At 38.7% G+C, this 26,351-nt stretch overlaps 1 protein-coding gene across 6 annotated transcripts in view; it reads right to left on the bottom strand.

Moving 5' to 3' along the window:
- Nucleotides 1-19,792: 19,792 nt before the first annotated feature.
- The window catches only part of gab1 (GRB2-associated binding protein 1), a 50,389-nt gene continuing 43,830 nt past the window's right edge, over nucleotides 19,793-26,351 (bottom strand). For 5 of the 6 annotated variants that reach the window (XM_041035765.1, XM_041035769.1, XM_041035766.1 and 2 more), the window contains 4 exons: nucleotides 24,897-24,990; nucleotides 24,074-24,197; nucleotides 21,775-21,903; nucleotides 19,793-21,663 (listed from right to left, as the gene is read on the bottom strand). In XM_041035765.1, coding sequence (XP_040891699.1) covers nucleotides 21,505-21,663; nucleotides 21,775-21,903; nucleotides 24,074-24,197; nucleotides 24,897-24,990 — 506 coding nt within the window. In that variant the 3' untranslated portion in view covers nucleotides 19,793-21,504. Of the gene's footprint in view, nucleotides 21,664-21,774; nucleotides 21,904-23,016; nucleotides 23,093-24,073; nucleotides 24,198-24,896; nucleotides 24,991-26,351 lie in introns of all 6 variants that reach the window. The other variant, XM_041035768.1, reaches the window with a different exon arrangement.

Here is a 26,351-nt window from a genome sequence, read left to right as displayed (position 1 = left end):
ATTTATTTATTTATTTGTTTAATATTACCTATTGATTTATATTTTTCCCTCATCTCATTCGTAACATTGTTCACCTGACATTCATGCCAATAAAGTAAACTGAACAGACCTGAAAGCGCAAGCGAGAGAGTGAGAATGAGTGTGTGTGAGTGCGTGAGAGAGAGAGAGAGAGAGAGAGAGAGAGAGAGAGAGAGAGAGAGAGCGAGATAATAGAATGGAAAAAAAAAGTGAGAGAAAGGACGATTTGCAAAGTTTTGCAGCAACTTAACAAACTCAACAACTTCCCATTTTCAAAGACAAACATGCCAATGAAAATGTTTTGCATTGCAGATCCACTCGGTGATAGTGCCTGTACCTGACAGAATTTCAATCATAAATACATTCCCACACTTTCATGGGAGCTGGGGATTTTATGGAACTGCTGGCACCAAAACATAAAGTCAATAAACACTTATTTTTTAACTTTGGAATTAAAGCCTTTTTTTCCCTATATTTTATTATTTTTATTATTTGTGAAGTGACACAGTCAGTCACTTTTCACAAGTGTGAATCTGAATCCATGTTTAATGCCCAATGAATGAATTAAGATTTTATTATTGTGCCATCTTTGCTTGACCTGCACTGGATTACAAGACGCCAGAAATAAATAAAACACTGGAGAAATCTGAATAAATACTAATTAAGTAGTCTGTCTCAAAAGCCTTTTTTCCAAAACAAAAACAAACACAAACAAACAAACAAAAAAAAACACTACTCCAAATTTTGATAAAGAATATTTCAGGGTTCTGCCAAGTGATTTCATAAAAAACTGGCACACTTCAGTCACTCTTAGCATGTATGAAAGGCAATGGGACTCACTTTCCACTTCCCCCTATTCACACGACTTGCATGCACAGTCAGTTTTCCACCTAAATACACAGTATTTGAATCTGCCAACATCAGTAGTTAGCTGTTCAACTTAAGATCTTTGGCCTTTGTATAAGTAAGATGTAACACGATTCAGGGCCATGTTTAGTTTTCACAAGGGGTTTCCAAATCCTGTTTCCAGACTTTGACAAAAGCTTACTTTGTATATTTACAGGAATAGCATTTACATATTATTCCTGTAAATACAAACATATCAGCCTCCACCAGTGTTGAAGATGTTAAAGCCAAAGTTAAAGCGGGAACGTTTACTCTATCCTCTGCTGTTTTAATCAGGCGATTCTGCAGTCTGATAGTTTGACATTTCTGTTGCACTGACCCTGGTACTCAGCCCATGTCTCGCTGAACTGGCAGTACGGAGGCAAATTCATGAACCCCTGAAATGATAATATAGTTGTATTCTGTATTCTGTGGACTCTGCAATTTTAGATTCTTTAAAGCCTCATATCCCTGTTTCATAATCCAATATAAGGTACACACATGCATCATAAAGTTGGGTTTATGTAGAATAATCAAGGTCCTTACACGTGTGTACATGTGTCCTTCTGGCTGACTGGACAGCTCTGAAAACCTTCAATGGGGATGGATGCTGAATGTTTACACAGATCAAAGCAGTGCCCGTTTATAACATCATCCAGCGAGACACATTTGACATCGTAATCGAAAATATTTCAAATATAATTATTATGTCAAAAGATAATTAAAATTCCTGGTTTCAGAGCCAGCTGTCTTTTGGCGCCACACACACAGCACTAATCTCTGCTCTCCGTTCTTTATGTATTTGACAGTACAGGTAAAGCTGCAGAGCCAATACATTTGTCCTTCAGTACATGACACCTTAGCCTTAGTAATGAGCCATTTAACAGCACTGTGAAGGGAACAGCAGTTAAACGAAAGGCCTCTTGTGGATTCGGTAAGAGCGTGTCAAGACTGGATGAGACAGTAATACTTCACATTGACAGGAGGAAGAATGAATAATGAGAGGTTTTGCGGTTGTTTCAGCGTAAGGCTAATCTCTTAACATTTTCTCATGCCCCATCTCTCCCTGGAGGGGGTAGTGGTACCTGCACATCATGCCACAAACTCAAATCACAGTTACATCCATCAGGACTGGATAATAATGCTTCACATTGACTTAACTTACTGTCATATGGCAAGAACATACATGGATTTATTAAACGTCTGAGAAAGCAACAGTTGTCTGACACTAATTTTGCAGCTGAGCACAACCACCACAATATACGGTCTCTAAAGAATATGTTGCAACTGTAACAGACACTAATTGACAATGGATATTTAAATAGACCCTAAAGCACATTTCATCCTCCTACCTAAGCTATTTTAATCATTCCTCCAAGATACACCTGGAGGTTTATGAACCAGAGAACCAGTTCTTGTGGTTTTCCGCATTAAGGCTTATGAGTATTCATGAGAAGGAGTAGGCAGTGCTCTCCAATGGGACTTAGATTCTGTTGATCACAGACTTGTCTGTCAGTCATTGTCAATGTGAGCTGAGAGCTCGGGGGACATTGTTAGGGTTCCATTACGACACGAGTCTTGCATTCAGACTCCAACGACTCATCTCATAAGAGCCAGAGCATATGGAGAACAAACAGAGAAGGCTACCTTTGGAATGCCACAGATGGCTGTCACAGATGCTGAAAGTCAATTCTCATTTCATCTCCGACAAATTCATGCACCAACTTCAGTTTTCAAGTCTGAGAAGGGGAAAAAAAAAGAATCTAATTCCATCATAAATATTTCCCTCAGGCTCCCAAACTCATCACTGACACAGAGTGCTCCATTTACTGCTGACACTGAATGCATGAAAAGTTAGAGAAAAAAAAATATTTAGAACAACAGTCACAACTTAAATACTTTGTATATATTGGCACTTGACCATTTGTGGTCAAATCACATTTAGCAAAAAATATTAAATATAGCCGCAAGTGGTGATTTGCGGGTTGATCCTCTTTCCGCTCAACATAAGGAAACACCTCAGCTGCCCAAAGCTGCAAGCAGCAACCAGCAGGTTTCAGGCTTGACACAGCTGTGCTAAATCACTTCAGCTAGTTTAGTTCTGTTTAAAGGAGTGTCACACACTTCTTTCATCAGCACAATGTATGCAGAAAAAATTCCTTATGGTACACAACAACACAAACACACAATAGGAGCTCAATTACATACTGTATCCCTGCAGTAATTACTAGTTTGGTGAATTCAGGCAGTGACTACGTAAAGCACAATTAAAAAGACAACTACATACCTTCAGTAGGTAATATTTAGCTGAACACCAAGCTGCAGCACGTGTTTCAGTTGAGTCAATAGATTCAAGAGTCACCACGCTAAAAGACATAATACGCCTTGCAAAGGCACAGTTGTGTTGTTTTTTTTTTTCTGAGGCAGAACGAGTGTACATCATATAACTTACACCTTAATTCAGGGCTTTGTCGAAGCCCCTTTGCCACCACTATGCTTCACCATAGGGATAGTATTAAATGGGTGCCTCGTAGTGCCTAGTGTTCGCTAGTACTTGTGGCTCTGCCCAACAATTTTAATTTTTGTGTCATCAGACGAGAGAATCTTTCTCCTCATGCTCTATGAGTCCTTTGCCATTTGGAAAACTCCAAGCCGTCACAGCGTTTTCCATACATCACAGTATTTGTGGCAGCCCACCACAACACCAACACTGACTGTCACATATCTATTTTATAGTTTTTTCATTTACTATTTCAAATGGGTAACATTTCATTGTAGAGCTGCGCACAGTGCACTGATTTGCTCAGCCTCTCCTTGCCCCGCTCTGGCTCTCTGACGCTACCTCTCTCTGTCCCTCCCTCTCAAACACACTGACAATGGACCCATCAGTGAATAGCCTCTCCTCTCCATACACACTGAATCAAAACATCATTATATGAGGAGAAAAAAGACTGTTGCTGGCTTTTCCCCACAGAGAAGACAGATAGCATTGCTGCTACTCAATTGTGGCTGCTTGTGCAAGTGGATAACATTAATGTTAATTCCTTAACACCAAATGTTTGCTCCCTCAATCCAGATGAGCATTGAAAAATATTTTCAAAGGCTCAAAACGGCTCATACTGAGGAGGCACAAAGACAGTCTGGGCCAGAGGTAACAGCAAAACAAGGTACCAAGAAAATGTAAGAAAACACAGGTGGGAGAGCTGAACAGTCTGACCAGTGTGATTTGCTATCCAATTAATTTGTTTACACATTAATGCAAATACAAAAGCTCTGAATGCTTCTATTAAGAGATTTCAGCAAGAATAGCAATTTTATCCATTTAAAACACACAAATACATGCCATATGTGTGAAAATGACAAAAAAAAAAAACCCCTGATCCTGAAGCCTGTTGTGATATACACTATGTGAAAAGAATAAGATCAAAATACAAAACATAAAAGAAAAACGTGCTGTCCTGGTTAAATACATAAGTCTTTTTTTCAGTGATCACCCTATGTCAGGAAAAAAGCAAGAGCCTAATGCATGAATATTTATGACTGCTGGACTAGAACTAGAGATCCATCTGTGTTGAAGTGACATTGCTGCTATTATCCATTTTTTCACAATTGTTCAGTCATGAACTTCACCTGACACTGGTACTGCTGCTTATCTGTCCTCCGTGCTGACGTGCATTTAAAGTTCCTTCATTCATCTAGTACTAAATTTATACAGAGCTATGTATTAACTATTATATTTTTATGTCTCAACAGTCTCAATACATTACAAATATAACTTCTGTTAGTCGAATAATCACAAATCTCATTTCAGAAATTAGGCATGAACATGAAGATGCTAACATTGAAATACTGCATATGTAATTTCTGTCAGAATGAACCTCCAGCTTAACTGCCTGGAAAACCTAATATCATGGCCTATTCATTAACCACAATTCATTTTTTTTATTTGCATGGGCTACTTGAAAAAATTAAGCACCACTGTCAGTCAACTGTGAATAATACATTAGCCATCATGGCCTCCCCTAACTACTAGTAATTTATGTAGTACTCCCTTTTGAGAGCCAGACATTAGAAAATGCAGAGAGAAAGACAGCCTAAAAAGAAATTAAGGAAGAAGGAGGCCTGGCAGCGGTGAAACTGACAGCCCCGCATGCAAATGTGCCCATCTATCTTACTGGGGAACACTGAGTGTGCTTTATCTCATCTAGAAGAAGCAGTTCATCTCAGCTAGACAGCCGTTTGGACGCACTAGACTCAAAAAGCATGGGCTCTAAACTGGATATGAATTGTGCAACTGTACAAATGCTCATTTTTGCTCACCTCAGATAGCCTCCTCCACAATTACAGCACACATGTATGTCAGTGCTGACCCGAACCTGAGATGCATGCTATGGTAGCTTCAGTTAACGTCATGTAACCCCATTTACTACAACAGAATATATTTTAAGGAATATGTAACTATACACGTGTTCACGTGTGCACGTGTGTATGCAAGCGTGCTTTTTGGTGAATGCTTTTTGGTGTAACACTGATTAAAATAATAAGTACAGCTCTTCTCTTCTTGAGTGCTTTCGGAATTGGCATTTAGGACATACTGGCTGAAATGACAAAACAAATCACACTCATCTGTTTATAGAAGCTTTGAAACTACACCAGCCTGCATCAAATATGCTAGAAATGCATATCCTTGGCTTGTGTACCAAAGTTTGTGATTAGCCAAGAAACTCATCTTAAACTTACCTTTAATCTGCTAAATACACACATGGATTACACACCTACACATGCACAGCATGACACATGTATGCGTTTGAATACCCATGCCACAAATATGCACACTCAAATTTACAGAAGAGTACCAGTAAATGCACAAACATACTTGCTAGGCTACAGGATTTTTCCAACTTCACTCGACTTGCAGTTCAGTGTTTTTCTTAGCTGTAGCACAATTAACCAAGGCAGAGAATGACCATACCAATTTTGTCAAAACTTCTTACTCATGGTTCCACACATTTACTGCTACGAAGAGGAATTTTCCAAAATCAAGAGCAAATCAAGTGGCTTTTAAGAAGCTTTTGATTTCTTACAGTGTAGCAGTTGACATTTTCAAAACAGGAAACATTTTCACTGGCTGGATGCACACGTAAACTATATATTAACTTGTTAATAATATATTGCTGACTTTCATAGCAGTCACTCATAAGTGCCCATACATTGTCTTAATTAGCTTGCATACATTTTTATGTCTCTTGGCAAATAACTGTTAAACCAAAGCTGAAATTGCACTCAACTTGTTCACTGACAATTCTCAGTGCTTCATCTTACCGGTTATAACAAGGAGCCCAGATGAAGCCTTAGTCACTTCAGTCAGCATTCCTGTCCATCCTCCGTGGCTGTCTGTACACATAGGGAAGAAAAGAAGACAGACGTGAAGAGACAGCAGCCCCACAGCACAGCCAATAACGGTTCCGGAAAAAAGCTTCTACGCAGCCTCTGTTTTTGTTTACTGGAGCTTCATCAAGAGAGTCTGAGAACGACTGCAGTAGTTGCAGCACAACAGCCTGAACCACCCTCCCTGCCTGACATCTTGAGGAACAACCACCTCCAGAAAAGGTCAGTGTAGAGAGGGGTGAAGGAAGGGAACAAGGCTGGACAGCAAGAGGCAGCAAAGGAGGCAACGTTTAAATGGTCTGAGCTGTGGGCAGTGGTGGCCAGGGCAGGTCCAGCAGGCTGAAAAATGCCTGGGAAGGTCCCAGAGGGCAGTGTGAGGACCTGACAGCCCTGGCAAAGCAACAGTGATGCAGATGTTTTTTGCTTGCGCATATTATTGAGTTTTACTTCCCTGTAAACAAATTTGACATGAGCATGTGCTTTCTCCTCCATTCACTATGCATAGTTTGATGTAGAGTTAACCAGAATGATGCACTTTAAAACAACCAAAGTGCTGTTTACAATGCACTATTTAGTTATTACTTATAATATAATTTTGTAGGGATTAAGTTATATTTGTTCTACCAACCAAAGTGATACTATTTTGTCTTCATTAGCATTTTGTGTATTTTGTGTCAGGTGTGGATGTGGCTTACTGTGGAATCTGAGACTTGAAAAACTTTCTGAAGCCAATGAGCACTAATCTGTCATTAGTTATAATACATGATAATAATCAGTGATAATACAACAATAGAGAACATTTGGTTTTGAATTGCCTTTAACAGGTTTTTTGCAACAGATACTTATTAAAATGATAAACAGTTATGGTCATTAACAATTATAAATAGGGGCAATCTCCACCTGGAGCTACTGAATTCTAAACGTCCTAAACACTGGAATCCTCAACACTGCCTCTGGCAGAAGAACATTTAAAAATCAACTAAAAACAAGTCTGGACCAGGACAATGAACTGCAAAACATAACCAGACTTAATTTGTGAGAAAGAACAGCGTACATAATGATTAATGTACCAAAAGCAGCAACACCAAAGTGTTGTGGCAAACTGTGGCACATCAGAAAACAGCAAACCTTCATGTTAAAATATAAAATATATTTTAAAACACAGGGAAGCTTTAGTAACAGTTCATTTCAAACAAAGGCCCAACTGTATCTTCATGGGTAAATAAAGAACTTACAATTTATGCTGTGACTTTTTACTTTACCCTTTATACTCTAACCTACGAGAAACAAAATATAAAGACATAAAGAGTGAATATATACATATATACATGAAAAGAAAAATAACAGCAATAATAATAATAATAATAATAAGTAAAATAAAATGAAAAATAAAATAAAAACAGGGAGGAGAATAATATGTACAGTAATATATACAATGTTGTAAAAATATAACCTGTCAGGTGTGCAGTGTGTACATTTATAATAGATAAATAGATGGTGATATCTTCTGTGCCACTACAACAGGGCAGTGAAATACAAAAGGAGTCTATCTAGCCATACTACTAAATGCAAACATCACTAGACCAGCTGTTTGTGAAGAACTACATGATTATTCATTAAAAAAAACAGCACGTGTTACATTATTAGTAAAGCGTGTTGAATGTGTCATGTTATCCACTCTGCATTAGTGCGGATGCAGCTGTGCCTCAGGCCCATGTCAACAAAGAAAAGTGAACACCTAAGCATCATTTACCAAATGAAAAGCTTTAGAGGGAAACATAGCCTCTGTCCTGCTTCTCTCTCCGCTGCTCCAATAAATCAGCATCATTGTCACTGGCAACTGGACAGTCTCCAACTTTAAAAGGCATTCCACCATGCCAAGCCAGGGACACATAAACTGTATCCCTAAACATATTCCTGTCTTGATGTTTCACTGCTATTCATACTGGCCAAGTGTTAAACTGCTTTTGTTGAGAGAGCCTATAACTTTAGAATGCACCTTGTACAGAATGATGTGATTTATTTGCACAATATAAACTAATGTAGCCCTTGCTTTTTGCCCCCTCTCTCTTATTCTAATAACATTAAAATGGGTGGATACTGGACAAAGGCTTGGACAAAACACTCATGTAAATGGAGCCGCATTAATGCACGCCTGGATTCACACAATGGACAGAAACGGACACAAATACATCCAAGAGTTCAGCAAGTGTTGTGTAAAACGCAGCATCCTGTGTAATACAATGTGCACCCACATTACACATACACACATATTTCTTATCTGCTTTAGCAAAACGAATTGTACCTTGCACTCCACCAGGGGGCACCCCTAAAATGCACAACCAATCTGGTCTGTTGGTTGCACTGATGCCCTATCAATAAGCCAGGATGCTGCTGTTCTCTCTGTTTATGCACAATGCAGGAATCTACTACTGTCACTGTGGCTCAAACAGAGCCACAGAATAATCATGACATCAACCTATCCGAGAAGTCATGTGTGAAAACATTTAGGATTGGACCATTTACTGCCTTTTCAACACAAAACTTTCTGGCAAAACAAAGGGGCAGAAAAATTCAACAGCATAGTTTAGAAGCATTAGCCTGTGTGGGTTTTTAGTAGTTCATGTGAAAATATTACATGCTGGCTATTAATTTTAAACTGTTTTTTTTTTACATACATACATTTTAATTAATATACTTCCCTTGAAAGAGAAATTGTTGAGAGAAAAAGACCCCAGTTATCAGAAGTAATTACCAGCAGAAATCTTTATTAGCAGAATAACAAATTCTCTGATTTATAGAATAATTTATCAGCCACTGATTTACTGTATACTCCTAATCTGAGATGCATATGCATCTGAATATATTAACTCTTATTTAAACCCTCTTAAAAATTCAGAACTTAACTCCTTAAAATTAATATATTCTACATTTGCTAAATTCATTTCCTGAAATGAATAATGTGTGAAATAAAATAAACAATGCATAGAAATAAAAAACAAAATGTACCTGTGTATAGCATGCCTCTGTGTATGTCTCTACTGCCTCGAATTTTGCATTTACCTCACAGTAAACATTAACCGCCTTTCTGTTTATGCAAGTGGAAATAAACTATTTAAACTTTCTGCTGTCATTCTTGAACCCAGTGTGTATGAGAGCAATTCACTAGTGTATAAAAGTGTCATACAGGTGTTCCAGTGGTGAATGAACCATGGACTTTCAGCATTGTGTATGAAAGCTTATTGACTGTGAGAGGCTTGTTAATATCGTGATAGTTTGTCTAAGCAGCGTTTACAAGCAGATTTCAAAAGGTGTTTGTTTCAAGGATGTATGCAATTTTTTTTTCTGTCAACTTCTGTTTGGCTCTTCATGTAATATTGACATACCCTACATTAGGCAACAGTTCTCCAGGGACAAGAGCAATGTGGCAACTAAAAGGGCCACCTCCTCCTCTTCTCCGAGTCAACTTAATTTAAAGTGTCGTATATTCATTTGTTCTGGATTTTGCACGTTCAGCACAAGAAAGTCAGCCCCCTCTGAGCAGATGTTTTTGCAGCTGCCTCACAAAGTAGCTGGAACGCCACTGGCTGAGACCACCTGCACAAATCACTTTGCTAATTTGCAGTTGAAAGTATTTAAGTCAGTGGTTACTGTATGTGTTTTTTTTTTTTTCTTTTTTAAGCGCCTTGGCCCCACAATTCATCAAACAACACATAAACTGACATCTGGTTCAGTACCATCCACATGTGTCTACACAAACACGCCCTTCCAATGCACTAAACAATGCCTGGTAATTGATGACACTAGGGATGCACCAATCCCACTATTGCGCTGAAAGAGGGCTGCAAATAACATCCTTGTTAATGTTTCCTTTAAGAATTAATCTACAGAATATTTTCTTGATTAACTGATAAATCATTTAGTGGGAAAACAGCAGAATACAGTAAAATGCCATCATAATATTCCACAGCTCAAGGTAAGGTCTTCAAATTGCTTGTTTCTCAAACTAGCACTTTAAAACTCAAATGTATTCAGTTTACCACCAAGAAAGGCAGCAAATCATCACATTACAGAAGCTGGAAACACAGACTATTTATCATTTTGGCTGAAAGACTTGCCAAAATAGTTGCCAATTGACTGAATTAGCCCATTCAAAGTACCAATAGACTTCACAATTGCAGGTGTTACTAATAACACTAACAATGGCTCTGTTTTAAGTAAACAGCTAAATTGAATAAGAATTATTTACACCTGTGTGATGTGTCAAATTTAGATTCAATTAGTCAGATTCTACTCCTCTTTTCAAGAAAGCAACACAACAATTTTGTGAGGCAGCAGATTTCTAGTGTCAGAGTGAGCATAGAGACTTTACTTGGGGTTTAAGGTCACAGCCAGTTTATATGTTCAAAATATGCCAAAATGATCTATACTCAGTTCAAGGACAGGTTATCATCACTCAGACTAACAGTCAGCTACCACATCTAGCAACAATGTGTTGTCTTAATTTCACGCTGTTCTGGCCCGCACTCACCAACTCTGGACACAAAAATTTAACAAAGTGCACAGCAGTAGGTCAAAAGCGTTTGTAAACTGAGGTCTGTTCCAAAAGAAACAGTTAAATATAGCTTAAATACAATGTGCACACACTTGTTCATTTTTATTACTTTTTTTCTAGGCTAGAAAAATCAATAGTACTATATCTTTGTGTGCACTTCACATATATGTCCAAAGACTAGTTTTTTGTTTGTTTGGGTTTTTTTTTTTTTTTTTCATTTTAACCTGGGCTATTCCATTAAATTTGTAACAATAAACACATTGATCATAGAAAAAAAAAAAAAAAAAGTATATAGGTACATTAGTTGTATTTTCATGACAACATTAGCCCCAGTAAAGGCCCCAGTAAAGGCCCCAGTAAAGGTTATGGTTTTATGGGGTATATAAATTAGTATTTATATTACACTTAAAACATCACAAGCTGTCGTACAAGAAAACTCTCACCATACACTGTTGATCAAGTAAGTAACCAATACAATTCAAAGAGCTCAAATATACTTTATGGCAGTATCAGCCATTATCTGGTATGACCAGGTTAAGCTGTTTAAAAGACGCATAACACTTTTATGGCACAGCAAAAATACATAGATTCCAATCATTCTTTTCAATAAACATTATGTTCTTTTAGATGTCACTGGTGTAGCTGAAAGACTATAATCCAACAGAAAGCTGAAATTCTGTGAATATCGTGGCAGCTGAGCTGTGAACAAGATCAATATCTGAACTCAAAAAGGCGGATAATGATCTCAAACTCCCATGGGAGGTAAAATAATGACTGTTAATACATGAAGCTATTCAATGAGGCAGCAGGTTACTCAGACTAGAGTTTGAGCAGAGGAAAGGTAATAATTATGAAGTTATTACGGCATTTATCTCTAATTTGTAAATATCTAACAGGGCACTGAGGAGGATGAATGTGCACCGACGCAACACATCGAAAAGTTTTATAGTCTTGACAATAGGAAACCGAATGAGGAGGACAGTGACTGTCAGGATATCACTTTGCATCAAAGCCTGCTCACTGCCTGAATGGGCTCTTGTGGTTTATCAGAGTCCCTTTCGATGGTAAACGCAGCCCAGTCTCAAAGTGAAATGCTGATTCTCAGTAAACTTTTGACAAGGCCTATTACACAGATGGATAGTGGGTTTCACTGGGAAAACACAGACCAGCTGAAACTGTGTTTCCTTCTCAAGTGTCCCCCACCGGCGAGCCCCTGTTAAAAACACTTCAGGCAACTTACATCTGATGAGGTGCCTGCTTTTTCAACAGGAACTGCCACGTCGCAAGTGGCGATACATAATCACAGCACTAATGATCTATAATGCATAACTATAAGGGGTAGGATGTTGCTGTGCAGTGAAATACAGCTTCCAACTCGTAATACACAGCAATCTTAGAAGAGGGAGAAGAGATTGAAGGAGCCGGGCTTAACATCCTCCCAGCTTAGTCACAGTAATTGATATTTCCAGTAATCTGCATAAATAGCATCTAAATTATCAATATATAATGAATTTTCCTCGAGACAGTGTAATGATGATAGACCACAGTATGTTACAAAGGGAGGCATTAGGTCACACGAGGGTTAAAAATGGAGTATTTTTCCTCCACAACAAGTTTCTTGGGTGCTAAAATAAAGTCAACAAGCCTTACGGACGTGGCTTTTCAAAAACGTAGCATATTCCCTGACTTAGATTTTTCCTGACAATAATGTGACACAAGCCCTACTGACAGTCTGTCAGACTGGCAAGCTCCAAGATGCTGTGTAAGACAACCAGCTCCACAGATGAACAGCTGACACACCACAAAACAAAAAGTGAAGACAGAGGCAGAAACATATTCGGATACATCCAAGACCAGACTCAAGAAGCCAATCTATATTTGAGTCAAGGGACTCCTACAGCGAGCATGCGGGAGGCAGGAAATATCATGCCATCTTCAGGCAGCTGTGTGATCAAAGATTGTTATCTTAATATGCACAACTGAGGTCCCCTTCTCCCCAGCAATTAATTTTGCACTAACATTAACTTCTCATCTATGGGGGAGATCTCCAAGTCATCTCTAAGAAGCAGATCATCTACAATACTGGCGATTAGCAAAATCCTATTAATAAATCACTGAACTGTTGGGAAACATTTAGTCCTATTGTGCATAGAGTGACTGATGTTAGCCCAAGCATAATAGTACATTATCAGGAGGGATAAATTTAGTATTATCTTCAGGCAAATTCCTTAAGCTATTAAAAATTAATAGTACCTCATTATGAAGTGTAAAGTTAGTATCTGGAGCAATAGAATTGCACAGTTATATCCTTGGTAACATAATAATCATCAGTGTAGTTAATGGACCTGTGCCAATGTGCAATAAATGCAGTGAAACTGTGGAGTGGAAAATGACGTAAATCATAAGCTGAATTACGATTCCCCACTGAATCCTGCTTTCTAAATACAATTACCACTCTTTGCAATACAGTAATGGTTTTACGGCTCCCAAATCTAGGCTGATGACATTGCAGTCGCACACAAAAAAACTCAATCCTCAAGCCCTCGCTAAATCAAATTAGCTTTGGTGAGAGACAGAGAGAGAGAGAGAGAGAGAGAGAGAGAGAGAGAGAGAGAGAGAGAGGGGGGGTGGGGGGGTGGGGTTTGAAATCATTCACTTTTTTCTCCTCTGGCCCATTGCCAGGAGGTGAGATCCACAGTATAATGTCAAAGACAGGGCACAAGCAGGCAGGTGAGGCCAGGGTGTTGCTGAGTGATAGGGATTTGACAGGGGAGAAGAGGGTTGCTTTGATCTAGAAATATACAGAAAACATAACCCCCACCAAAAAAGAAACAAAACAAAAAAATAAAACATTCTTCTCAAGAAGTACAGTACAATCCTTATTCGCAGTGACAAGGAAGACGGAAGACTGAATATTTAAGGAGATATACCCAAAATAACCCTTGACTTAACATCTAGATTTTTACATAGAGTCACGCACACAGTGATGAAACAATCTCTATGTTGCTCTCTACTTGATTTTATTAAACCACAGGTATTTTTTTTAGAGTGCCTATCCACCTCTGTCACTGCAACAACAATACGCTGGGAGGAGTGTCAAGAGGACACTGCTGTAAGACTGACTTTAAGGGCTGAACAAGGAGGAGAAATTGATTTTGTCTGGATAGAACAAAAAAAGCAACGTGTATTTGGACTCACTGAGCACTGATGGAGCGTTGTGAGTTGTTTTAGATTCAGTCTAGCATGTTTGACCTTAATGTGATTAGAGGTTTTAGAATGAAGGGGATAGAGGAAAAGGGTGAGAGGCAGCCGTTGGGTGGGGGGCTGGACAGATAGAAGGCACGTGGGTGAGATGAGAGGTTGACTGGGTGGGTTAAGAGAGAGTTAAGAGAATGACAGAACGGCTGCCAGGAGTGCGACAGATGCGGTAAACAGATGACTCAGTACAGGGCTGCCAGGAAGTACTGTAATGAGATGTATTTGATCAGAAGTACATCCAAGATTCAAGATGTTCATTCAGAGTGACAGGTGAGTTGGAGAGGGGGTTCAACCAACAGTCACACGGAAATATTGGCGGAAAAAAAAGTGAGGTAAACAAAATACGTGCGGGCCAAATGTGTAGCATCAGCAAAAAGAAATAAGACCCACACAAAGAACACACCAACAAAAGTTAAAGATTTAAACCTGGAAAATCATATTTCCAGGACAACATTACAATATAGTTACTACAGTAGATTTATGATGAAAATACACATTTGGAGACAACCAGATAAGCCATATATTGCACAACTCACTCCTGAAATTCACTTTTAATGTCTAGAAAACAAACAACACAATTTAAGCAATACTTTGTTTCTAGCGGTTCTTCAGCAGCCACCAGCTATTTATGTATGTGATGTACTGATGCAACTACAGCCCAATCAATAACTTGTCCAAACTGATATTATTGGCTGATGTTGGATTATCACAGAAATATTGGCATTAGTGTATACACTCATACAGTTTCTAGTTTGTTATTAAATACACCCATATAAAATTAATGGAGTGTGAAACAACAGCCCAGCAATAATCCTGCCTTCATGAACGGCATAATGTAGGAACAGTTTTTGCTGTGGTGCTGCTGAATTGTTTTGTTACACAGTGAGGCGTTTCTAATATTACATCTACCTTCATTGATACAAATGGGTTGGACAAAATATTAGAATTACCTCTCAGTATCATGCAGTCCAATTCAACAACGTGAAGTTGAATCAACTTTACTCTAAAATAGTTTCAACAAAAAGTAGACTGCATTAGTTTTAGCTAATTATATAGCAAGTAAGTCTATATAATTAACTGACATCTATGTGTAGCACTGCAGCTACTCCTCTACAAATAGTCTATAAATACTCAATTGACTGTTTAAAGAATTTAATCAGCATCAATTCTGATCATCGATTAATTGAACACATAAAACCAGACATTTCACGACGTCACCTTAGACTCTCAGGAACTGTCATGAGCAGTAATTCATCATTTTTCACATTTTATAGATCAAATATTATTCAAGTAACTAATGGAAGGAGATATGTTTGAGATCATTTAGAGACAGTGTCACTTAGCAATTTCACAGCTTGTCTCAGACAACAACTACTAATTTATTTTTCCTGCCTGAAAATATCTCACTCTATGTGTGATCTGTTACAAGGTATGTATTGCATAATCTGCTGGTTCTGCTTTATCTGCACCAAACTTGCAGATATCAATATTAGTATCGGTTTTGTTTTAGTTAGTTTTAGTTTAGCAAATGTAACCACCAGAGGACACATACAGCTGCCACTACCCCATCAATTAATTACACTGCCAGCCCAATGATGCCTACTAGGGCAAACATGTCTCTAGAGGAATGTTCATTTTCAGCACTTCTTGTGAGCTCCCCCATTAATATGACATGGACCTGCATAATTGTGCATGGACCTGCAAACTGTGGTCTATAGTGCTGACATTTCACTAATACTAATGGTGTTAATTACCAAGGTATGTTGTTAGTAGAATGTTGTTGACAAGAGCACCATTGCAATTTCTCATTTAAAGTCGCACCCCTACTGGCTTCAATTGGCTTGGAAACTTCATACATGGCTCCCTTTGTCATTGTTCCAAACCACACCAAAAACGCAACACAGTTGTCCCTAGACATGTGTACCTCTCTAACAGGCCCCACAAGACAGCACCCCAAGCCACCTTGCAGACTGCTCCCATCAGTCCAGGCAGAGGTCCAAAAAGACAGGCTAGGCCCAATAAAGCTCACAGGCTCCCTGCTGCCCAGGAACAGCCATTCACCTCGCCTCATAATTATTCTGTTGGCCCTGTTAAGAAGCCAGAGACTCTCTCCCTGCCCCATTACTCACACACTGCCAAAGATACTGCATAGAGGCTCCCCAGGCTGCACCATCACACAACTATGACTGTAGGTAGAGGCACACGTGTAAACAAACAGAGCAGGCTCAAGCTGCATTTCAGTGTCAAACACTCCCTCATCATGACACACAGATAGTGATTAAGGTGCTTTTCTCACAACAAAACTGCTTGAAGCCTTGAACTGAATAAAGCATCAAACATCTGATCAGTGCTCGTATGTAACACGTGCATTAGCTAAATAAGATCCACAAAATACAGAATACAAAAGCTCAAATAGCAACAATTTATACTGTATGTAGGATATTGGTTTTTGGAAATACAGCCATTAACAGATTAATCAGATCAGTATGGGCTGAGACATGCGGTTCTTATGATCCATTTTTATCACTTACAATGCTGCTGAAATTGTTGTTTCAGAAGGAGAAGAAAAAAGAGAGCAGAGAAAGTGGTAAATGACAGTTGAAAGATTATAAGACAGCATATTTTTATATACATAATTATGTTACATGTTCGTAGCATTCTGGAAAACATGCTGACAGATGGAGAGATGTTGTTCAGGTCCCAATGAATAAGTATAAGATGAAAATAACTCTGGCATGGGCCTAGATGATGACATTATCAGTAATCTAGTTCTCACACATCAAGCCCATAAAAAAATAGAAATTCAAAGGAAAGCTGAAAAGGGGGCAATTTAAAAAGAAAATGAGTCAAAACCTGTCAAGTGCCATATGTTAACCTGACACCCTATCAGCCGCATCAGAGTGACATGAACATTTTAAAAATTCCATTTGAACCAGGCATGAAGCCACCCGATGGCAAAATTTTACTCTCTGCTGCATGTCATTGGAGCAATTACAATCAACCCAATATGACAATGACATTTACTTTAATTAGGTTATTTGCACAGCAATTAAAGGTTACATACAACCACTGAAATTTAAAGACAGAGTTCCGCAGGATGTAGTGATCTTGTGATAGTGGAGTACTACAGATTTATTGGATTAGAGGTGACTGTGCGGCCAGTCAGCCCATATGTTGCATCTGAGTAAACTGGAAGCCTCTACTGAATGCATAAATCTATAGTAACTAGCTGTTGAGGGGATTATATGCCAGTCCTGTTTTGTATCTTATCAAGCACAAGGAAAAAGTAATCAGCATAGTGCTAAATTGCCGATATCAAACTTAGAATGGGACCAGCCTTGTGCACATAAATATAACCTGAATGTAAATGAGAAGGTAGTATAATTTTTTTAAACTCCAAACCACCCCGTGTAGATAGATGGATGGATGGATTTCATGGCCCTTGTTGGCTCAGTGCCTCATGCAGTAACCCAAAAGAACAGGACTTTCACATGTGAAGTTCATGGTCAAGAAATTGTAAATGTAATTTAGGTTACCACAGCACTGCAGAGCCTCAGACAGGAGCATGTCAGTAGATGCCTCTGCACTGGAGGGGTGTGGGCAAAGGGAAAGCATTTAGGCTGAGCAAAGACAGTTCTTCAAACAACAGCTCCATCTAGTGGTTAGTACAGGTAAAATTAAAAACGGGGGAATAAATTTTGGCTTTGTGCAGTCTTTCTAAATTGGTGTTCTGGCCTTTTTGGCACCTTGAGAGATAACGCCACACCAAGCTGCATAAAGCACTATGATGAGGACTGTAACAAGAACTAAGAATAGTAAGACTGAGGGTGAAAACAAACTGAAAAATCCTTCAAAGCAGAATTAATAAAACCTGCATGATAACAACAGAGCCTTTTATAATTAAATGGAACCTCTTTTGAATTGAAAAAAACAAAACACACTACCTTTTTTCTACCTTTGCATCTCTTAAGACAAAAAGATCTTCCAGATCTTGTTTTTGTTCTGAAAGAATACTTTCAGTTAAAACTGCATGTTAGGAAAATTATGAATACTTAACTGCCTTTTCTTAATGATATTACAGGAAGCAGCTGACCAAATATCATTTCAGATCCTCAGCTAAAACTTTTTCATGCATGCCACAATTATGATTTAACTTTTTGTCTATTTTTTTAAGAAACACTCACTTTCAATATCTACTTGCTGCATTGTTAGTATTTACTTATTTTTACGCAAAACAAAGTCATTTGCCCAAGGATGCACAAACTTTAACAGAGAGCAGGGCTTTGGGGGATATAAGGATCATACAATGAATTGCCCCCCTGAAATTGTAAATTAGCTGGTCATTTAACAAAATTCAAAATAATCTTTGCGTTAAGATTACTTTGTTCGGCTAATTTGGTCGTTGTTTGCCACCCTTCTGCATCACACACACCTGTTCGTAAGTAGCTAGTTAGCTAACGCTACTTGGAAAATGTCACTCTTAAAAAATAAATAAACTAAACCTATGAAATCAGGCTCTTCGCCCATCTTTTACATTTGCGATTTCTTTACTAACTTACGAGTTAACTAATGCCACGCATCACAAATACAAACGTTTTTCCCCAGTAATACTGACTTCAAATTAGCATTAGCAACAGCGATAGCCTTGGCATTCACTTAGCGTAAATGTGGTTCTACAAACCTTACCTCTTCACTGAAGACACTTCCAGATTAATCGACGATTCTTCTATGCAAGTATTACACAAAACAGTATCTCTGCTCCGCCGTGTAACTCAGGTTCGAAGATCTTTTTTAAATCGCTCCCGAAGTTTCGACATACTATCTCATCAAAGATGGCCGGCGGAAGTGATATACGTTTGGTTTCATCCATTTTCCATACCTCCTACCCTCATAAAGGTCACGTGGCTGGAGGCGGGAGCCAATCCCAGCCAACTTTGGGCGAAAGGCGGGTACACCCTGAACCGGTCGCCACTCTATCACAGGGCTGACATGTGGTATATAGACAAACAACCGTTCATCTGCATGTCTTTGGACTGTGGGAGGAAGAACATGATGAGGCAAATTTATTTACCCGATTTACAACTATATTAACCAAATTTTCTGTAACATTATATTTTTATAAGATAATTTAAGATAAAATAAGAGTTACTTTATTGATCCCCGTGGGGAAATTCGGTTACATTATTGTCGTGATATTTTTCAGTGCTTTTTACAAAGAAACTCTGGCCACTGCCATCTTCACTTTAAGTAGTGAATTAACTGTAGAAAGTCCAGCAGTCAGAATACTGTAGTTGGATTTGTTGAAATCTTTAGGCAAACCAGGCCAGGCACAAACAGGGTTGTGTGAAATAAGGCAATTTAAGACACTGACACTGTCATTGCTGGAAGGAGAAGTATTTTTGGGTTGTTTAATCCTGGATTTATTTTGTATATAAATTTTATTGTATGCAGATAAGATCACATTTCCAGACTACAATCACTCAGAATGTGTAGAAAAGGTTCTTGAAAAACTATTAACTACTTAATTGTTCATTAAAACAACTGACTCTGGAACTGACAGAGATAGGAATTAAAAACCTGTGCTAGCCTAGGTGTATGTGGAATGATAGTTTATTCCTTTGTCTCTTCTTTTCCATTGTGATTTCCTAACCAAGAAGCAAATCATATTGAAGAAAGACAACACATGCATAAGAGGTCTGATTTTATTTAGTCCACTTTTAAAATTTACATTTTCTGTTGAGATTCATTAAAAAAGATAAAGCGTCATCAGCTTTGCAGTCCATATCACAGAGACTGCAATAAGGAAAGAGTGAAGAAGAATGAAGATGACTTAGTAGGCACATTTTTCAAATGATACATGTTAATCTAACTGGTGGCAAAATATGTACAGCAATGATTTTATCTTGTGGCAGCACATGCTTGGGACTTCTGACTGAGAGTTCACAGGTTAGTAAAGCACAGATCTATGCAGACAAATTTTTTTTCACTGTCTATAAAAGATGCATCTAGTTGACTACATGAGGCAGTCAATTTCCCAAAACTGTATGCCAGTTCAATTTGAAATAAATTAAACCTAAGAGGAGAGAGAAATAAGGAATATCAATGAACCTGTGAAACTAATTGACCTGTGCTTGTCAAAGTAAGCATTTTAACAGAGTTTAGCAAATGTTCCTCCATATGAATCAAGAATACTGAGCTAAAAGTGGACACGACATCCACCTAATGAAATAACTTGAGAAATAAATTAGAAGTGGATAGTTGTATTAGTTTGCATTTATAAAGAGTACCTGATTTTCTCTCTGTAGCCTAAGTTTGATACCTTTGCATAACTTATAGAAAACCTGTCACGTTCTAAAAACTCACAGTAATTCATTCATTAATCACAAGTCCTGATACCACCTAAGACAGGCACAGGATTCTACCCTGCAGAATCCACATACCTTCAAGCCAAACACGCTGGATATTCCATACAAATAAAGGACACTTTTCCTGTTTATATACATAACACTTTTGTACAGTCTTTGCACTTCCATTATAACAGATTGAAGCATCTCCACTTACAAAGTAAATGGAAATCAAATCATGTTCAGTGGGTTAAACCTTGCGTGAATCCAAAGCTTGAATTGAGCACTTGGTTACATGTAAAATGAACAAGTTCAACTGCCTTTGCATTGAAAGAAAAAAAGTAATAAAACTCAATAAAATTCTATCGTACTGGGTTATCCCAGGGATGTGGTTTGAAGTCGACTGAGACACAGAGTTTCAGTTTCAGTGATCCACTAAGACAAAGTGAAGACTTAGTAAAACTGACCTGTGAACAGTGCCCATGGAAACTTCACCCAGCTCAAACAGGAGAAACTGAAAAATCAACACTATTAACTGTTAGCTATGCTAACTAGTAAAGTGTTGCACTGACAAAGTATTGTGATCATGTTATCAAGTGATTTCACTTACACTCCAAAACAACATCAAACAGCATTATAATTTAAGGAAATGTTAACTCTGGATCAGCCCACCGGCCACTGACAAGGTGAACCACAGAACAAAAAAATATATCCAATATAGGAGGCAGTGAATGTTCAAAGTTCATGAGTCTGCTTAAGTCAAACCCAGAGGACAAGTCCAGTCATTCCACCTGCTTTCATACTGCACACAGCTTATTCCTGGCCCACTCCTCTTTCTACAACTGTACACACAGTGCTGTTCTTGGCCTGACAGCAGTGTAAACTAAAGACAGTCGAGTGGCTATGAAGCTCCACTGGCCCCTACACACTAAGGATCTCGCTGAGGTGGAACGTGACAGCTGGACCGCCCCAAAGCACAAACCAGAGCTAACACTAAAGCAAATGGCCCAACGGTTTGTGGATTTGGAGTGTGGGTTGGCGGCTGGGACAACAGGGTCACTTGGGTCCTTTGGAAGGGGTGTCCGTCTCTGTGGATTGGCGGCCATCACTCCAGGCCTCCCGGGTGCTCTTAAGGGCCTGTGTCCGGTGTTGGTCCACAACCACATAGTCAACACGCTCATCTGATGCTGCCATGCCAGTTCCATTGCTTTTCATCTAGAGAAGGAAAACCATATAGGTGAGTGCCGAAAATCCTCCAGACTTTTTCCTCTAATTGGGAGTGTGCTGTTCAATGTGGTGGGGTATGCAAAACAAGTTCCTTCCTACCTTCCTAGGTGGGGTGGACTTGCCAGGGTCAAGATCCAAATCCAGGTACTCCACCTGTTTGTCTCCCTTTGGCTTCACCATGGGGCTGCTACCGCCATCCGCAGGCATGGGCGGAACAAGCTTCATGTTCTACATAAGCCAGGAAAGGATGCTTTTATTGAGAGAAGGGAAACACTGAGGCAGTGTCAGAATAAAACGGGGCCCATATTCAAATGCAGTCCTGTGTTGTCACAATAACCAAAATATCTATGCTAAGATTGCAAGAAATTTTATAATTGATATTTCATAATTGGCAAAAATTGTATTCAGCACCATCTTTAGAAGGTCTACATGCAGGTACAGATGGTTTGTGGATGGGAACATTAAAGAATGAGAAAGAGACGACTGCAAAAGAAAGTTAACTGTACACTACCAAACAAAATCAATGTCCATTTAAACAGGCAGTCAGGACTGGAGCAAGTAGTGAATGATGGAACTACTTATATGAAGTTCATCATCAATTTGTTGGAAGAACTCATTTGTTTAATCAGTGAACATCTTTTCATCTAGCTGGTGCCTTGTCTGACAGGCACCAGACCCGCAAGGTTTGTTCACTGATGGATGTACCATTTCACATACACAGCCAACAAAAATGGGCACCAAACAACATGCCAAAACTCCAGCTGCTTCAAAGTTGTCCAAAGAAAGACAAATAACTTTGCAAAAATCTCTTGATCATCTACATGATTTTTTACATATCTCCAATTGAATTCTTTGAAGGATTCTACTACTTCACCAGATTGCTTACAGTTGAATAATTTTGTTACTTTGATATTTTATGGTGCTTTCCATATTTTTGTATTGAAAAAAAGCAGTGAGTCAGTGACATTACTCGGTGTATTCCTGTCTTTTTCTTATTATATCTTAACATCAAATTTTAAGAAAAGTCAAAATTCTAGTATTGTGACAACACTAATGTTGGACCTACAGACAGTGTTAATTTCTAACTGCAAGTGGGGTGGAGTTATTAGAACTAGGATGGTGAAAAAACTAGAACATACTAATGCAAGGAAAGTGATGGTATATAACATCTAATAATCACTGCAAACTGTGTAGCTTGTAGCTGTTGTTGGGGGTTGAAATAAGCACCGCAAAGTCTGTTCTGAAGGATAAAACTTTATCTAAGGACAAAACCATGAAATGGTGAGCTCTGCTGTTCTGACAGGGCAGGCCATGCATGTCTAACCTGGCAACCCTGCTCACCTCCTCTATGGTGTCAAGTTCCTCCACCTCCCTCTTTACGGGGGTGATGGGGACTGTGCAGTAGAAGGACTCCTCTCTACACACAGTAAGAAGGAAGTAGTCGCAAAGGGGAAAAAAAACAGAGAACAGCAGATGGTCAAGAACAAAATGCAGGAAAAAGAAAATGGATGAAGCCAGAGCCTGGTGAAGTCAGAGAAATGAGGAACTAGGGAGAAAGAAATTCACATGAGTAAAGAAAGAACAGGAAGTCGGCAGACAATATTAAAGCAAATGTTGGAAAAAATGTAAACAAACTGTTACAGCAAGAAAAATAAGAAAAAGGTACATCTAATACCCAAACTGTAGGCGCAAGTATCCCCATTGGCATACCATCAGTGTATAGCTGATGTACCCAATATTATTCTTCGGAATAGAAAATGCTGTATCAGCCAATTGTGCATGTTTGAGCAGCATTACTGAAAGATTACAAGACACCTCAACTTGATTCCATTTCGCCCACTGCCCAAATCACAAATACGGATCTTCTGAGCTACAGTCTGGGTACTGATTTGACAAAAACAAGCATTCTTTAAAGAACACAATACCTGAAAGCAAAAGAACAAAAATAGAGGATAAAGAAAACAGAGCAGCAGGATGAGAGGAAGCTGCAAAGAAAAGAGTTTAAGTGGCGAGGAGTCCGTCTGCAGCAACCAGTAATTTGTCCAGACTAATGTAAGGCTTAGGGAGAGGAGCAAGGACTGGAAATGGGATTTCTAATACCTTCTGTACAACAATTACAGCTTAACATTGTAGGCTGTATGGTGTCCAATGCTAAAAACTTTTGTCTACCTCATACAAAATCTTCAATTGTATTTATGGTGCATCTGTTGTGAAATCTGTCTGTAGATTATGAAATGGGCCAACATAGATTCCAGGAACCAAAATAAAAAAAAATCACAATAAAATCAAATTAGACATTTATCACATTTTTTTCTATAGCTTTATCTGTGACTCGAGAAGTAAAGAAAGAGGTAATCATGCAACTTCTTATTTCAGAGGATAGTTATGTGTTACATACTGGTTCATCTGTGGATATATTAGACCCCATGGCTACATAATTCTCGTCACACTCCTCGGAGTCAGTGCTGGAGGCCATGCTATGCACTGACGGGGGTCTCGCTGGCATTGGAAACCTAGAGAGACTGAGCAGTATTCACAATATTTACACACCAACTTCCAGGCAAATGCAGTCTCTGGTGAGCACAAAATATAATACAGACATAACAGCCACAGCTATAAACAACTGCAGCCAGAAGAGTCCCTGCAGCACTAAGCACCGAAATAGACCTCATCCCAGATAAGCCAACAAACTGCATTCAGTATAATGCAGCTCTGAGGCAGATCCCAGACCTGTTTGTATGAGCAGTGCTACTTTGGTCACAAAGTGACTACAGTATAGCATGAAGTGTTAGTGCCTACTTCTTTTGTTAATTATATCCACTACGAAAGGCATGTTCACACCAACGAACATTTTCCTAAAAAAGAAAACTTCAACTGCATTTTGTGTTGGTAATATAAAGAGTAGGTAGGACAACGCACACCGTTTCCATAACAACATCACCGGCTTTAGTCACCAGGAGATGAAGTGCAGCAATTTATTTTCATTGTCCCGTGCCCTATGTTTCTCTGAAAAAGTTTAATTTTTCTCAACTTTTAAAAGCACTCCTCTCTTCCTAGTAAGAAGTGCGGCACAGTGCCTCTTTTGAGACAGCATTCCCACTTGACTTGAAACTAAAAATAAAAGCAAGGCTCATGGGAAAGCAGAGTAGTGCGAACATGCCCTTAGTTGTTAGCAAAATGTAGAATTATGAAAAATCCTGCAGGACACTTTAGATACTTACTCCCGAGCGAACGAGCGTGTGACAGGCGAGCGGACAGGCGTACAGGGCTCCTCCCATTCTGGCAGTGGTTTGATCTCCAGTGGAGCGGGTTTTCCTGAAGCAAGGTACACATAACAGTCAGTCACTACTTCAGACCCATACTTAAGGTATATGTATGTAAGAGTGGCAAAGGTCAACAGCAGAAATGTTGTATATAATCTGGATTTAATCAACCTATGTGTGCAAACTTTAGTGTTGTATATCACAAAATAGTTTCTAATGCAGATCAAAACTAGAATGAATTTACATGTAAACACCAAAAATATGGCTCTTTATTTTCCACTTTTATTTGGGGGAGAAAAATGAATTTGTCTGTACTTATTTTGAACGCCTGAAAATTGGATATACAAAGCTTCAGATAATTTAAAAACCTGAGAGAAAATCCAAAATTAAAATGCCACTTGAAGTGCAACTCTCTCTAGTTTCATTATTTATTGCTCTACAAATGATAAATTAATTAATGAAGCAATAAATAATATTCAGGAGCTGATATTCATTTTAGCCTCATTTATCCCTTCTGTGTCTGTTACCCAACGTGTATGTCTCATCACAAGCAGATCTTGTCTGCTGTAAACAGTAATGAAACTTCTGTAGCAGGAAAACAATCTTTGCATGTGCGAGGGCAGAAAATCTGTGTGAAGCATAGTTTGAGCCAATCTGCTGAAAACAATGAGCCTTATGTAGAGTGTAAAATTATGTGCAATATATCAGCTCACATGTTATCAGAGCCTACTACAGAGCAACTCACAACAGAAGTTCACAATACATGCTCATTACCCACGGCTTCTGTCACAGGAGTTGGACTAAATCATTGTAAACTATATTTTTTTTATGCAGAAGGTAGCCACTGGCAGTTCATGCTGTATGTACAGAAGCCGTGGATTGGATATGGTCATTTATGTGAGTCTCTCTTTCATTTGATGATATCACTGTTCAATTTCCTCCTGAGGAGCTATCTACTTCTTTCCAGAACCCATGTGAGTGTTTTTATGACAATGATGCTGTTGTCGCTGCTGCATCTGAATGTGTGTGTTTTGAAAGCACAATATTTAATAATATGTTAAAATGCAAACAACAAACATAAAAAGAAATGTTTGGGAAGAGAAATGTTAGTAACTTATGATAACTGGTTGACTGCATGTAAGAGGTCACATCAGAGGGAGGGGGAAATTAGGTAAGGTGGTAATGACAGTTGAGTTTTGAAGATGTGTTGTGAATGTTCATGTGCTCCAAAACTGTAACAACTGCAATCCACCATGTGTGAAGCACACACCCATCCACCCCCACCTGGGATTTAGAACATTAAAATTTCATGTCTGGGTAGCTTTGGGTGGGTGCGTTCTTCACAGACAGTAAATATTAAAGTACATTTTTACAAAGTCTTGTGTGCGCATAGTTAATCTCATTTAGAACCAA

The sequence above is a fragment of the Toxotes jaculatrix genome, chromosome 4, assembly GCF_017976425.1.
Source record: "Toxotes jaculatrix isolate fToxJac2 chromosome 4, fToxJac2.pri, whole genome shotgun sequence".
Taxonomy (NCBI): Eukaryota; Metazoa; Chordata; class Actinopteri; family Toxotidae; genus Toxotes; species Toxotes jaculatrix.
Note: the sequence above shows the minus strand (reverse complement) of the source record. Positions and strands in the feature narration are given on the sequence as shown.